Genomic DNA, 16521 nt, shown 5'->3' on the forward strand with positions numbered 1-16521 from the left:
TAAATATTTCCCCCCAGTTTGACAGTTGTCTTGTGACTTTGCTTTTGGATCAGAATGAATTTTTTACCCATAAGAAATCTTTTAATGTTGTCAAACTATTAATATTCTTTTATTATATCTGAATTTTGAGAAATGGAGTGTTATTTCCTATGCTCAGAGTAATATATGTACCTATGCTTTACTTTAATATGATTTCTGTTTTTGCTTATTTGTTATTGTTTTTTACATTCTTTATCCATTTGGGTTTATTATTTTGTTTAATATGGAATAATAATCTCAATTTATCTTTTTCCAGATATCTTAACAATTTGTTCCAGTCTCACCAATTAAAACGTCCATATTTTTCCCAATGAATTGATAGCAATTTTATTCCATAGTAATGCCACATTTGAGTCAAGTCTATTTCTGTAATTTCTTTCATTACATATTTTTTGGTCTATTTGTGGGCAGCATTATATTGTTTTAATTTTAGAGAGCTTATACAAAATTTAATGTTTGATGGGGTTATTGCTTTTATCACTGCTAGATAAAAAAATTTCCTGATTATTTTTGCATGTCTGTTTTTCCACATTAAGGATAGTATTTACTGTATACTTTGATTTATAAAGAAAATTTAATACCATCTTTTACAATGTGTTAATATTATTAATATAACTTCAGGAGAACTGACTTTGTCATTATGACTTAGATTTTAAGGCTTAAAATCAAGTGGTTTAAATTTAATTCGATATGAAGAAGTAATTTAAGTCATTATTTTATTTAGAAGAGTTTTCTCTGAATAACTATTAGAATTAAAGATAAATTGGCTGTTCCCTTTGTGTCTGAAGCCCACCATTTCTTTAACTTTTTGTAGGCTTTCTGTCCTGGATCTGGAGCCCAGGTTTCTGTGCAATGCAGAATCTGAAAACAAACCACAGGGAGAATGCTGAGAACCCTGAGAGCCAGGAAATGGTACTGTTAACATTCAGGGATATAGCCATTGATTTTACTCAAGAAGAGTGGGAATGCCTTCAACCTGCTCAGAAAAACTTATATAAAGATGTGATGTTAGAGAACTATAGAAACTTTGCCTTCCTTGCCCTGACTCCTCAAGATACCCAAGAATATTCACCAGAAAAAGGCATAAAACATATATTTCACAAAGTGATAAGTGGAAAATATACAAGTTGTAATATTGACTATTTACAACAAAATAAAATATGGAAAACTACAAGTTTGAGTGAACAACAGAAGTCATATAAAAATTCAGACCATGTTTACCACCAGAGAATGTATACTGGAGAGAAGCCCCACAAATGTAAAGAATGTGGAAAAGCTTACAGTCGAAAAGAAAGCCTTACTTGCCACAGCAGAACTCATACTGGAGAGAAGCCCTACAAATGTAAAGAATGTGGAAAAGCTTTCAGTCGAAAAGAAAGCCTTACTTACCACAGCAGAACTCACACAGGAGAGAAGCCCTACAAATGTAAAGAATGTGGAAAAGCTTTCATTCGAAAAGAAGGCCTTACTTACCACAGCAGAACTCACACAGGAGAGAAGCCCTACAAATGTAAAGAATGTGGAACAGCTTTCAGTCAAAAAGAAAGCCTTACTTGCCACAGCATGACTCATACTGGAGAGAAGCCTCACAAATGTAAAGAATGTGGAAAAGCTTTCAGTCGAAAAGAAAGCCTTACTTGCCACAGCATAACTCATACTGGAGAGAAGCCCCACAAATGTAAAGAATGTGGAAAAGCTTTCAGTCGAAAAGAAAGCCTTACTTGCCACAGCATAACTCATACTGGAGAGAAGCCCCACAAATGTAAAGAATGTGGAAAAGCTTTCAGTCGAAAATCAAACCTTACTCGCCACAGCAGAACTCACGCTGGAGAGAAGCCCTACAAATGTAATGAATGTGGAAAAGCTTTCAGTCAAAAATCAAACCTTACTCACCACAGCAGAACACACACTGGAGAGAAGCCCTACAAATGTAATGAATGTGGCAAAGCTTTTAGTCAAAAACTAGACCTTTTTAGGCACAGCAGATTGCACACTGGAGAGAAGCCCTACAAATGTAATGAATGTGGCAAAGCTTTTAGTAAAAAATCATGCCTTATGTACCACAGAAGAATGCACACTGGAGAGAAGCCCTACAAATGTAATGAATGTGGCAAAGCTTTTAGTCAAAAATCATGCCTCATGTGCCACAGCAGAATGCACACTGGAGAGAAGCCCTACAATTGTCAAGAATGTGCCAAAGCTTTCTATCAAAAATCACACCTTATTCGCCACAGCAGAACTCACACTGGAGAGAAGCCCTACAAATGTAATGATTGTGGCAAAGCTTTTAGTCGAAAACTATACCTTATTAGGCACAGCAGAAGGCACACTGGCGAGAAGTCCTAGAAATGTAAAGAATGTGACAAAACATACAGTCAAAACTCATACCTTATTTGCCAAAGCAGAACTCACACTGGAGAGAAGCCCTACAAATGTAAAGAATGTGGCAAAGCTTTCAGTCAAAAATAGACCTTATTCACCACAGCAGAACTCACACTAGAGAGAAGCACTACAAATGTAAAGATGGTGGCAAAGCTTTCAGTCAAAAAATAGATGTTATTTTCCACAGCAGAATTCACACTAGAGAGAAGCTCTACAATTGTAAAGAATGTGGCAAAGCTTTCAGTTGAAAAATCACACCTTGTTTGCCACAGAGAACTCACACTGGAGAGAAGCCTCACAAATGCAAAGTATGTGATGAAGTTTTTACTTAAATATCAACCCTGATTGCCACAACAGAATTCACATTGGAGAAAACCCTACAAATGTAAGGAATGTGGCAAAGCTTTTAGCCATTAAACAGGCCTTATTCACCACAGCAGAACTCACACTGGAGAATAGCCCTACAAATGTGAATAAGTGGAAAAACTTTTAATAAAAAATAAAACTTTATTCACCACAACAGAAGACACCCTGGTGAATGTGAAATGTAGATAAAGTGATAATACTTTTAAAGAAAAACTAAACCTCATTAACAGAATTTATACAGAAAAGAACCCCTAAAATGAATAGCAAAGCTTTTAATAAGAAATCAATTCTTTTTCACCACTAAGACATTTATTCTGGAAAGAAGACATAAATGTAGAGAATGTAGAAACATTTTAAATTATATATCATACATTACTAGACATCAGAGAAAACACACTGGAGAGAAGCTTTACAAATGAGACCATCGTATCATTCCTCTAAGAAAGAGTCAACATTTAATCCTCACCACAATAACCATAGAAGAGACAAAGTTTTGAAATGTGAAAATTGGCAATGTGACAATGCCTCCAAAATTTATTCACCAATACTCAGCACCAGTGGATACATACTGGTTAGAGAGAATACAAATAGGGGAAAAAAAAAAAAATTTCTTAACCACAATGTTTCTTAAACACTACTGATTTTTGGAGAATTTATTGTGCCCAGAAACCCTAAATAGTTAGATAATATTTTGAAAACTTATTCAAATTTTAAATTCATTGAACATCTGAAAACTCATACCAGTAGTGAACATTGAACAGATTTTGTCCAAAATGTATGCCTTATATAAAAATGAAACATTTATCATAAATACTTTGTCAAATGTGAAGAATAAATAAATAAATTGAAGTACAGATGGGAAGATAAGTTTAGTGCTATTCTCTTTCTTTACTTTCTTAAAATCATAGAATTTTTGGCCTAGAATTATGCTGTTAATAAAAAATCATTGCCAAAATTTATGCATAATAATGGTTCTACTTAAAAAAAAACCGTGAAGTTGGAGTTTATGCTACTTGAATCTTAGAAATTCATAACTTATAACATGACATGAATTTTTTCATGTTTTCTCTCAATTTTGTTATCCAGATTAGTAGGATTTCTTCTCATTAAAATAATAACAACTTCAATAAAAATGATGGCTTTAACAAAAGTCGATAAGAAAAAATTGTCGGGCTGGGGATGTGGCTCAAGCGGTAGCGCGCTCGCCTGGCATGCGTGTGGCCCGGGTTCGATCTTCAGCACCACATACCAACAAAGAATTTGTGTCCGCCAAAAACTAAAAAATAAATATTAAAAATTTCTCTCTCTCTCTCTCTCTCTCTCTCTCTCTCTCTTTCTTTCTTTAAAAAAAAGATTATGAATGTTGTCTTAAACACCATTGCTTCTTTTCTAATATCATTTCTTAATTTTCCTTTTTTGATTCCTTCCCTATCATGAATTTAGGAAGGGAAAATCTGTCACATGAGGCATCATTGTGTCTGCAGCTTTTCATCATTCAGTGACTATTAAAATGCCATCTACACTGCACACATGCTGGCCTCCACTGTGTCAGTTGCTTCTGATGTCAGATTTAACCCAGTTGTCAGAAGCAGATTGCTACAAATTTTCTTAAGTATTTTCTGCTATTTAAGGATTGACACAGGTGAGGCTTAACAGGAAATATATAGGGAAAAGGGAAACCATGGGATGGGGGTGCTGACTCATGTTTTGAAGGCTATTTTCCTCTGTTCTTTTAAGCAACATTAGCATGATTTAGTATGGTACTCAGAAACATGGGGTTTTAGCTCTGCTACCTCCCAAATGAATGGGCAATGGAATGTATCTTTCTTTGCTCATTTTTCTTATTTGTAAAGTGACCACTATACAGGATTATAGTGAGGATAAAACAATATATCAGATGTCATGCATTTAGAACATTGCTTACAAAGAAGGATGTGTTCAGTATGCTCTCAACTCCTTATATACTTTTCCTAATCTCTGAGCTACATGAATACCAGGCATTAAATGAGCAAGTGCCTGGTAAGGAGAACAAATTACTCTTAAGATTGGATATACTGTTACATGCTATTGAACAATATAGTGCTTTGTTTTAATAAGGGGAATCTTGCTGTGTTTATTCTATATCTAAGCTATGTACACCTTCTTTTACACTTTCATACTTATAATAATCTGAGTTTGCTTCCATTAACAGTAGATAGAAGTCAAGAAGTTTCAGTCTTCCTAATAAGATAAAAAGTAGAACTGAAAATTATTTTTTCCCAATTTAAATGACTATTTGATTCTGTTTCATGACAATTCATGTCAAAACATAAAATTGCAAATTAGCTTTATTAAGAAACAGAGTGGTATACTAGGAAGAATTAGAATTAGAAAATATCTATTCTAGCCTTCAGCTGCTATTTTTAACCCATCTATTTATTCAATAAATATCAAGTATGCTGATACATACTAGTCACTATTCTAGGGGATATAGCAGTAAGCAAAGTCACCTGTCTCATCTACTTTTCTATTGACATAGGGAAAATTTTAAAGTAAACAATATGTTATAGAATGATGAATGTTTAGTATAATGCAAATTGGTAAGGGATCAAAAGTGATGGAAAATGTTTTACTTTGTTTTTAACAAACAAGGTATTATTTGACCTTACATATGTCATTCAGTATATCTTGTTGAATTTTTCTGTGTCTCCAATATGTGTGTTTATGTGTGAGTGATGGGTGCAGATGGGTATAAGATTGGGGAGTTGTAGTAACCTTCTAGTGGTTAGCTATGATTTGCTCATGGTCCTATGTAATAATTCCATACAACTTAAGAGAAATCATCTCCTCCTTTAGCTATTTAATCATGGTCCCACTCTATATTTTCCATATTGCATAATAATCTGCATTATAGCTATTGCATTATGGCATGGTACGTTTCACAGCAGTTTGTATTTCCTCAATTGATTCACCATTATATCTATTGGTTCTTCATTTATCTAACATATGTGGAGACTGTACCATATACTAGGTCCTGCATTGGAAGATTTGGGTCACTATTATAATTCTTGTACTACAGTAAATAAATAAGTAAATAAGAAGTGAATGAAATAAATAGGAACCTAGTCCAAAGGAAAATAATAGACCTATAGAAAGTTAAACTAAAATTTGTTCTCCTACAAAGATAAACAATATTGCTTATTTTATTCATGACCAGTCCATTTAAACTCTAGAAGGTTTGGGCTTCCTTTTGATATTATCACCCAGGGATGTCAATGAGAGGAGATCTGATTTTAGCCATCAAAAATCTCTGGACAAGAGTCTGGAGTTGTAGCTCAGTGGTAGAGCACTTGCCTCACAAGTGTGAGGCCCTGGGTTCAATCCTAGCACCACATAAAAACAAATAAAGGTATTGAGTCCATACCCAACTAAAAAATAGTATTTTATAATAAAAGTATCTGGACAAGAAGTTTTGAGTGAATGGCTTTTTATTTATGCTATATAGTCAATACATTCCATGGAGTAATTACAGAAAACATTTGTTGATCGAGGAAAGAAAATAATTTGCCATTAAAGAAAGGCAATTTTTCTGCCTAACTCAATGAAAAGACAGAAGAACTCATCTGTGCTAGCATCTGACCTCCTTCTTGAAAAGATATCAATGAAAAATGAATTCAGTGAGATGCATCCCAGGTTCCCTGGGGAAAGGCAGACACAGGACAAAGCATAATGCTTAAAAGCAGCCCTAGGGAAAGTCTACAAACAATTTCCAAGAATATTTTCCATATATTACAAGAGAAGATAGCATATATTAAGAAAACTAAGCTGGCTGGGTGCAGAGGCACAGCCCTGTAATCCTAGCAGCTCGGGAAGTTGAGATGGGAGGATTGCAAGTTCAAAGCCAGCCTCAGCAATGTTGAGGCATGAAGAAACTCAGTGGGACCCTATCTGTAAATAAAATACAAAATAAGGCCACACATGTGGCTTAGTGGTTGAGTGCCCCTGAGGTCAGTCCCCAGTACCAAAAAATTTTAAAAGACTGAGCTGTCCAATCAGCTTATGTTTCCTCATTGGATCCCTCAAGGAGATTTGGAGAGACTCTGAAAGAAAGCTTTATATTGTCAACAATTTGAATATGAAAGATAGTTTAAGATTGTATAATTATCACTATGGGAGATACCAGCAATTTTCCTCCACTAAATAGGAAAAGCCACCATAACACAATGTATCAGTGACCAAGACAGCAATCACCCCAATGAAATGATACCGTGTAGGCCACCTTCAAGCCCATAGCAGAAAGACCCTCCAAAACTAGAGTAAACAGCATTAGGTAAGATATAATTTCCTGAAAACACAGGGAAAAATTCCATTACTCTGCTTAAGCCACATTTAAAATGCTGCTCCTCCATCATAGGGTAGCAATCAGAGCCACCAAAATGAAGTTGTACATAGAAGTGATAAAAGAAAAACAACATAAAGTGTATTTAATGGAGTTAATTTGAGCAAATAACCATTCATGAAAACAAGCAGCACTCAGAACCAAAAATCCTCCCAGGCCTATGCAGTGGGCTTCCATTGGTTGAAAGCAGAGGTGAAGAAATCACCTGGTTGACTATAGCTGGACATTTGCCTGCCTTGGGCATAATCACATGCAAAGTTACCAGTTTTACTTTAGTTGGTGTTTTGTGATTAGTTAAGCCAAAATTTCATTTTACTGTTTAATTTGGGCTTCCATTTGATTATGTAGGAACCCAAGGGGCTGGAGTTGTTTCTGCCTGATTGCCTCTCAGTTATTATTTTTTAATAACATTATAAATGACAAATGACATGGGTAACAATGTTGATTTCAATTGTTCATTACAGGAATTTATTGGATTGATTTCTCATCAGAAAAGAATTCCCTCATATCACACTTCACTCACAGGAAGCATGAATTGAAGAAAACTACACAAAATCTCTATGTAGTATATAAGAAGAAAAGTTTAATGAAGAGTCCATGAGGGGCTGGGGATGTGGCTCAAGCAGTAGCGCGCTTGCCTGGCATGCGTGCAGCCCGTGTTCGATCCTCAGCACCACATACCAACAAAGATGTTGTGTCCACCGAGAACTAAAAAATAAATATTAAAAATTCTTTCTCTCTCCTCTCTCACTCTCTCTTAAAAAAAAAGAGTCCATGAGCATTGAAAAATTGAACTTTAACACCCCTCCCAACACACACACACACACACACACACACACACACTGGGGGCTGCCTTTCTTAGTTGCTCATTGGAGATTGAAAGCATTTAGGAGATGTATCAAATCTAACCTATTCTAGTAAATGGCTGATGACTGAGCCTCAGTTACAAACAGTACTGGAGGAAGGGAACCTCCAAATTGAGTTATAAAACTTTGAGATTGAAATTATAATTCACCTGACATCTGTGCAGAAAATGGATGCCTTAGGCTGGGGATGTGAGTGGTCCACTCTACAGTCAGAAGTTGCATGCATGTGTTATGGAGAACTGGCTTTATAGGCAAAATGTATCCTTTTTATATGGGACAATTTCTACAGAAATGGGCTTTTCACTAGGTTCAGAGGTACTTGATTAAAATCCCAGTAACTTATTATGGCTGAGGCAGGAGGATTGCATGTTTGAGGCTACCCTGGAAACTCAACAACACCCTGTCTTTTTTTTTTTTTTTAAATATTTATTATTATATATATATTTTTTTTAGTTCTTGGCGGACACAACATCTTTGTTGGTATGTGGTGCTGAGGATCGAACCTGGGTCGCACACATGCCAGGCGAGCGCGCTACCGCTTGAGCCACATCCCCAGCCCACAACAACACCCTGTCTTAAAGTAAAATTTTAAAAGATTGGGGTATAGCTCAGTGGTAAAACACCATTGGAATAAATCCAGTGTCATTAAATAAATTAAATAAATTAGTAAAAGAAGTAGGCTTTCAATTTAGATCCTATTGTTATTTTTCTCTCTCTTCCATGTGAAATTCCTCCTTAGGACATACACATAGAAATGTTTTTTTGTTTTCAGCTTAAACTTGGGGTTTGAAAGTTTTGATACCTTGCCATTCTCTTCCTGCATTGATCTCTTTGTTCCAGACTTATCTTTGAGTATATATACCCAGAAGTTATGGTCAAAATGTTGAACAATCTCTAAGGCATAAGTACCAAACAATCACAATAAGTGTCAGCCTTTGAGCTGGAGCAGAATCTGGAAACACCCTGGTTAAAAGGCCTTGCCAAGTGGGTTCTTCCGCCCAAGGTGGTCCATGGAGAAAGGACTATGGTCCTTTGCTATTATAACTTCTGTTTTGACAAAACAGTATCATAATGTTGCATCAAATGAAGTTAGGAATCTCAAAACCAACAAACATGACTTTATTCTACGAGCCAAATGACAATTTCATGACAACATTGTACTATTAGTTCACCTCTGAGACCACACTCCCTCCCACCCCCAGCATATTTCCAGTTGGGGCATATTCTCCAATTAAGGCTTAAAATATAGGGTTGAAAAGGGAAAGGCTTGATTCATGTTATTATGATTTTTCTAATTAGACCATTGGATCTCCGTTTATTACCCCAACTATAGAAAAGTTCTCTGCTGTGTTAATATGAGGTAATCTGAAAGCAGATGTAACCCACTTGAATGACATAAGCATCAATTAGCCTTGTGACTTTGAACAGATCACTTGTTATTTTTTTCCATCTATTAAAACTGGAGTAGTTACTCTGATTTCTAAGATTCTCCCAGTTTGGGTATTTTACACCTGATTTTATGAGCTCATAGTAGTTAACACTTCTCATTTTTTATAAATTATACATAGAAAAGTAGAGGATGATAGCATTTATTCTGCACTTGGTAGGATAAACAGGGAAAGGTTTGCGATTTTGATTTTCTAATGTTCTTCACTTTTAATTTTTTTTTTAAAGAGAGAGTGAGAGAGGAGAGAGAGAGAGAGTTTTTAATATTTATTTTTCAGTTCTCGGCGGACACAACATCTTTGTTGGTATGTGGTGCTGAGGATCGAACCCGGGCCGCACGCATGCCAGGCGAGCGCGCTACCGCTTGAGCCACATCCCCAGCCCCCTTCACTTTTAATTTTAATCAGCAAGTAATCAGTTCTGGAAAAAGGATCATCTATCTTGATGGTTTAAGCATAATGTTCACCAAAGAATCAACATAAATTTTTATTTAGATTGATTTATAAACATTTCCTTTAATGGCTTTTTAGAGTTTTGTGTATTTATTTACAGTTGTCTTTGAATATTTTATTCATTGGAATTTATCCTGTTTTATTAGCTATGGTCTAGCTCTGATTTTTTATTACTTTTCCAGATGACTCCCTGGTTGTTCTAACAATATTTACAGAATTGTTCATCTTTCCCTAATAGTTTGATATTACATATACTTTTTTTCAAATACATTACATGGTTTGGGAACTTTTAATCATCTTCCATTCATTTGTCTATATATTTATGTTCAAATATCTTATGTGGCAACTTATAGTAAAATCTTTGGTACACTCTACAACTTATTTATGATTCATTTTTCTTATTTTTAAAAAGGCAGCAGTAGTAGTATGTGCCTTAGAGATGTTAGAAACAAGAAATTTTATAATGCTTAAAGAATTCATCATAATATCTGACCCATTCTAAATTTCTAAAAATGATATCTATTATTAACAATATGCACTATTAGTAATAATATCAGTAATAACATTTTCTTCCTGCTGCCAAAATTTTATTTGTATTTTACGGATGGTTTCAGTGCATACCTGTTTGTTTGTGTATGTGTTTTCTAGGATTTGTTGTTGTTGTCTTTTCTGCTGTCCTTTAATAAACTTCTAATTTCTACTCTGACCTTGCCTTGGCGTGCTTCTTTGGTGTTATTCTTCAACATTGGGGAAGCAAGGACTCGTCATTGGTGAAAAGCGGTAACATTAGGACACAGGTGAGCCAAACAAGTAATCTGGGCAGGAAGGACTTAATTATCACTTTTGGGGATGGGCTTATCACTTCTCTGGGATGGGCTATCTCCAAATCTGTTGGGGGCTGTTTCCTGGGTTCCATTAACATTTCTTTGGGATGGACTTTGGCCTAGGGCCAAATCATTGTCAGCATGCCTCCATTTTAGATTTCAGTTGTTATTAGACCCGATTTACCTAACTACACTGACTACCTAATTTTATTTTATTTATTTATTTTTTAAAATTTTTTTAGTTCTAGCTATGCAGACCTAAGGCATGCTTCTCACAGATAGCCCAATCTGGGTGCCAGTTCAATTCAACCACAAAGACAAACTCAATACTTTTTATTTATGTTCTCTTAAAAATCATTTTTTTATGCTTAAGTTTATATTTTATTTTTTTAATTAAGAGAGAGAGAGAATTTTTAATATTTTTTTAAGAGAGAGTGAGAGAGAGAGAATTTAAAAAAAATTTTTTTTTAGTTGGCGGACACAACATCTTTGTTGGTATGTGGTGCTGAGGATCGAACCTGGGCAGCACACATGCCAGGCGAGCGCGCTACCGCTTGAGCCACATCCCTAGCCCTGACTACCTAATTTTAAATCTGGCTTCAGTAACATAGATATTTTCATTGGCGGCATTTAAGCCTTTCCATAAACCATAGAGCAGAGGGCTCATTCACATTATTCATTACATTGTCTTCTAGAGCATTGTAATTTAGTTCTCATCCTTCATCAGCACTTATCTGACCATGAAGGATCTTGGAAGTAATTTAAGTCAAACATTAAGAAAATCCATATATTGTAAGTTTTAAGATATAGCCACAAAGACTGTAACTGAAGAAGCAAGGAATAATATTTAAAGTAGTCACTTTAAGGATGAGACCAGCAGCTTGCCTAGGTCTAGTTAATTGACATATGCCTGTTTCAAAGCCTGAACATTAACTTCAGCATATTATAGCTCTGCGATATTAGCTGGCAATAACTAATGATACAATAAGTTGTATTCTTACAGGCTCAGAATATTTATCATCTTTTTCTCTTAATTATCACATTTAAGGAGTCTATTAGATCTATCAGTAATGTAAATACTCTGAAGGTAGAAGTCAAACATCAAACATTCTTTTGGATGCCATCTCACTAAGAGTTAAAGTTTCTAGGAGTTATGGCATCCTCATGTATTGTTCTTGTTCATTCTAGGAGACCAGCCTAAATATATCCACTATTTCTTGACATCTTGTATTATACTGACAAGACATGTACAATCCATCCACTTAGAAAAAGTATTAATTTTTATTGTAGAATAACTAGGGCAATAATACATTGGTGGATATTTTATGTAAATAACTAGCCTGTATAGGAAAAAATCTATTTTAATAATCTTTCTGACAATTGTCCAGATATAGTCTTAATTTCTAGACCAGCATAACTGGCTGGTTTATGTTTCTCACATGATGTCTTTATCTCAAAAGATACTTCCAGGCAGCCTGTTTTCCATTGGACTGATATATAGGTATAACTTTCCAGTCCACACTACAATGTACGTTAAAAATTAACCTGAGAAATGGGTCAATAGAAGTCTCTTTATAATTTTTACTTACCTGATAAGCCCATGAAGCTACATGGCTATAAACTCTGTAGCTGGAAATTTACCTTCCTATGCCAGGTTTCTCAGTCATCTTCATGATGATGGCTTAAACTCTCCTTTGATATCTGATTTAATTTAATGAATCATATTCAGTAACATTAAGACTCTCAACATTATAATTTAAGAAAAGAAAAAATTTTTAAATATTTTATAAGATCTAATGGGTGTCTCTGGGGTCCTATTTTCCCCCTTTTCTTTATTTAATAAAATTGAGTAAAGGTTGGTGTCAGCCATAGTATCATCATTTTAAGTTATAGATAATGGTACAAGTATTTAAATGATAAAAATAGATTTATCTTTTATTGATTATTGTAAATTTTTAATATAGACTAGTTGATTCATCCTAACAATTTAGAAAGAACCCTCAATCTCTCTTTGAGAGAAGGTCTCAAAATATCTCTATATTTTAGAATAGTATCCTTTAAATAGGTGTCTCTTAATCATCTTTTAGAAAATAATGATTAAGTTTACTTCTCAGTATAGAGAGTAATATATAAATATTACCATATTTTTTGTGGATAATAGGTCCAGTCAGGGAACTTATATATATCATCAATAAAATTTTAACAAGGTTTGCAACCTTTATTGCTCAAAACTAATTCAGAACTTTAATTTGGAGAACCTCAGTTCTAATAAAATGTCCTTCCAAATCTCATGATTATCCAACAAACAAAATATGTAAGAATCAACAGTGTCTTTGAATCAATCAAATTTAGACTCCAAAGAGAATTGTCAAAATTGGGATCTAAGTCAGCAGTTTAATATATTTAGTGTTTAATTAAGGATGTGTATTTATTCATCAAAATTAATCCTTGCCTTAAATAGTAAGAATCATTAGGCAATAAAGACCTTCCTTACAGGAAACAAACTTAATGTTTTAATAGGTCTTTATCATGTCAAAATATGGGCAAATCTTAGCTCATATCAGCATAGTAAAATCAGGGAAATGACCTGAAATATCCTTACAACCAGTCCAGTACGTATAAATCTTTTTCTTAATTGTTTTATTTTTTCTAAATCATCATCTAGATAATGATATAAAGATCTTTTTATTTAGGAAAATACTTTTATCATTAAAATCTAGAATATAAAGACCTTGTTTAACCCAAAGATGATTTTTTTTCTTTTTACCCAAAGATTATTATTTTTTTTTCTTTTTCTTAGGACCGCCAATGTGTGCTTCCTCTTTGTTGAAGCATTGTCTTTTTCTTTTAGAATTTTTCCTGTTTATATTGTGGAATAATTTTTGAAAACCTTAGAATCTAAATAAATTTGTGTACTTTGATAAGAAGAAATATCAATGAAAATATAGTTAAAGTCCTTGGATATTATAGTAGACAGAATTATACTTGTTTTATCATCTTATAAAAGTTTGTGCAAGGGCTGGGATTGTGGCTCAGCGGTAGAGCGCTTGCCTGGCATGTACGAGGCTCTGGGTTTGATCCTCAGCACTACATAAAAATAAAATAAAGATATTGTGTCCAACTACAACTAATAATAAATATTTTTTAAAAGTTTGTGCAATAACTTTGGCAATTAGAAATTACTTGAAAGTTGTATTCTCTCTTGAAAGCAAATTTATAGTAAAATACATTTATCTCAAATATCTGTAACTAAAAGGCAGAGCATCAGATAAATGCATGTATAAAATGTACAAATTATGGGTTTTCTATTGAAGAAAAACAATTAGATAAATATACATTAATTAAACAATCAGACATGTTAGATGAATAACTATAGGTTATCTAGAAAAATACATATTAAGAATAAGGGCATAACATCATTGTATTAACTTCATGTAAACAAGTGGTTCTTAGATATTTGGATCCATTTCAATTTTAACTAGAAGTGCACTCTTATATGTGACATCATGTAATGTAGATGAAATAAGATCTTTGTGTATACATTTATTTTTTGTAATTATATAGTCAGGAATGAGAATAAGGTTTTTTGGTCATCACAGGAACATTGCCAGCTTTTGTTCCTGTGGAGAGTAAATGCATCCCCATAACCTCCAAAATTAAAAGCAAAATATAAAGAAGCATGTTTGATATCTCTCATCAATAGAACATTATTTAGTAACACAACCATAGAGAAAAGTCAGGTTATTTAACTCGAAAATAACTTAAAATTAGGGCTGCAACGTAGAAACCTTTGGAATAGATTTTGTCTGAAAAAATATCTTTCGTTAGCATTTACAGGTGGGCATTTTTTAAAATGCAGGCTCTGGGTAGCTCCCGGTAGCAGGTCTGAAACAGGAAGTACAGGCTATTGGATGGAAGGCGGGAGCAGAAGTCCTGAGTGACAGTGGAAGAACCAATGGGAAGCCCATGAAAATGCAGAAGATGGGACCAGGAAGCCTGCTCCTCCAGACGGGTGGCAGGCGGTTACCATGGTGACAGAAACAGCATGGAGCCCTTGCCCATTGTCCAGGGCAAAGGGACCCTGAGTTTCCTTAGCTGAAATGCCAGATTCGTGGGACCCCAATAGGCCTCCAGGAGCCAAATCCAATGCAATCACACAGAGTCTTTATTGCAAGCGGGAGCCTGGACTCACAACCATTTCTGACACAGCAGTCCTGAGGAGTGAGTCCTGGTCCTTTGTTCAGCGAGATTTTATAGGTTTTTGGAGATACCCTATGTGTCACAACATCACACAGCAAATCATTTCACACTGCGGGAAAATCAAACAACAACTCTTAATATTGATTAGCACATTCACTGGCGGGAACAAGTTGGGTAGGGGTGATTGGTTAGTACAAAAGAGGGATTCATTTGAACTGATGGGTTTAATCTGTGATGGGTGTACATGTTAACTATATGGTTTCCCAACATGTTATCAACCACCAAGACTACTGGAGGGGTCATCTGGCATCCCAGGTATTTTTCCTGTCTCATGCTAATTGGTGGTTGCTAGGGGGTGTCAGGGACACCTGGCATGGCAGATCTCTCCTGTTATTTATAGACAAACAACTCAGCAGGGTGGCTATGTACCTGGGAGTGCTCTGTGGGTTTTTCCAAGGACAAGGATCAAGCCCCCTCCCTTTGGACAGGCCTTGACGTAGAAGCTGGGTTTTCAAAAACCCAAACTGGAATATGATCCTTTCCTTGCAGTGCCCTCCTCTTCTTCCAGGCCTGAGGACTGCCAGGGGTGAGCTGGACTCCAGGTGAGCAGTGTGATGGACTTCCAGACGCTGAACTCCAAAAGGAGTGTTGGCCAAGCCCTGTGCTGGCTGCCTATTGATTCTGCAGACCCTCCAGCAAGGTACACTCCGGGGTACAGTTTCAGTTAAAGAGCACCCCCCAGAAAAAAAGGTGTACTTGTTTTTAACATATAACATTTGAGACTTTAGAAAAAGTGAAACAAGCCCATATTTTTAAAATCCCAAGAGCACAAAAGACTAAGGAGAGAAAACAACTCCCCTGGCCACAAACACTGGTCTCAAGAGGCATCCACCATTGACAAGTGCCAATGTGAGGCGATATTCTGATAATGGCCTCTCTGTGCCTGTCCTTCCTTTGGACAGCGAGGTGCTTGAGGGCCAGGTGAGCGGATCTTTGCAAACAGGGAGGACGTAACTTACAGCCTTCCCTCCCGCTTGACAGACTTGTCACTACCTGCTTCCAGGAGATGGTGCCTGCTTTACAAACCGGCCTAGTTCCTCCAAAACGCTGCAGAGCATGCTGGTGCCTGAGAGACTTCTTATGCAATTGGTCCCCGTGGGGCCAGGAGGGTTGCTTCTGTCTCTGGAACCCACCAGCACTTGCCACAACAGGCAGGAGCTAAAGGTGGCCCGAGAGGGTGCGTTTAGACCTTGAGTAAACCTTCCTCCTCACCTCCAGAGGATTTCCACCCAACACCCCCAGCCTCACCCTGAAGGGCCCGGATTCCTCACCTACAAACAACCTCCATCACGGTTGCATAATTAGAATCGCAACTTGGCACAGAGAAAAAAAAAGTTGCCCTCTGCCAGAGCAAGACAACCAGCAGCCGGCATGGTGGTTTTAATATAGAACATACAGATTTTAAAAATAGAATGCCCTTTCTTTTTACGTGGTGTATGCTATGTTCACGATTCGTATGTTATATAACCGTGACGCTACGAAAGACAGCCTCACAGCACTCATGGCTG

At 35.8% G+C, this 16521-nt stretch overlaps 1 protein-coding gene across 1 annotated transcript in view; it reads left to right on the forward strand.

The window, feature by feature from the left end:
- Znf91 (zinc finger protein 91) overlaps positions 1–10635 on the forward strand; it is a 37931-nt gene extending 27296 nt beyond the window's left edge. The window contains 1 exon segment of the mRNA XM_078032904.1: positions 847–10635. Coding sequence (XP_077889030.1) covers positions 847–2508 — 1662 coding nt within the window. The 3' untranslated portion in view covers positions 2509–10635.
- The last annotated feature ends 5886 nt before the right edge of the window (positions 10636–16521 follow it).

This window comes from Ictidomys tridecemlineatus, chromosome 15 (genome assembly GCF_052094955.1).
Source record: "Ictidomys tridecemlineatus isolate mIctTri1 chromosome 15, mIctTri1.hap1, whole genome shotgun sequence".
Classification (NCBI taxonomy): Eukaryota; Metazoa; Chordata; class Mammalia; order Rodentia; family Sciuridae; genus Ictidomys; species Ictidomys tridecemlineatus.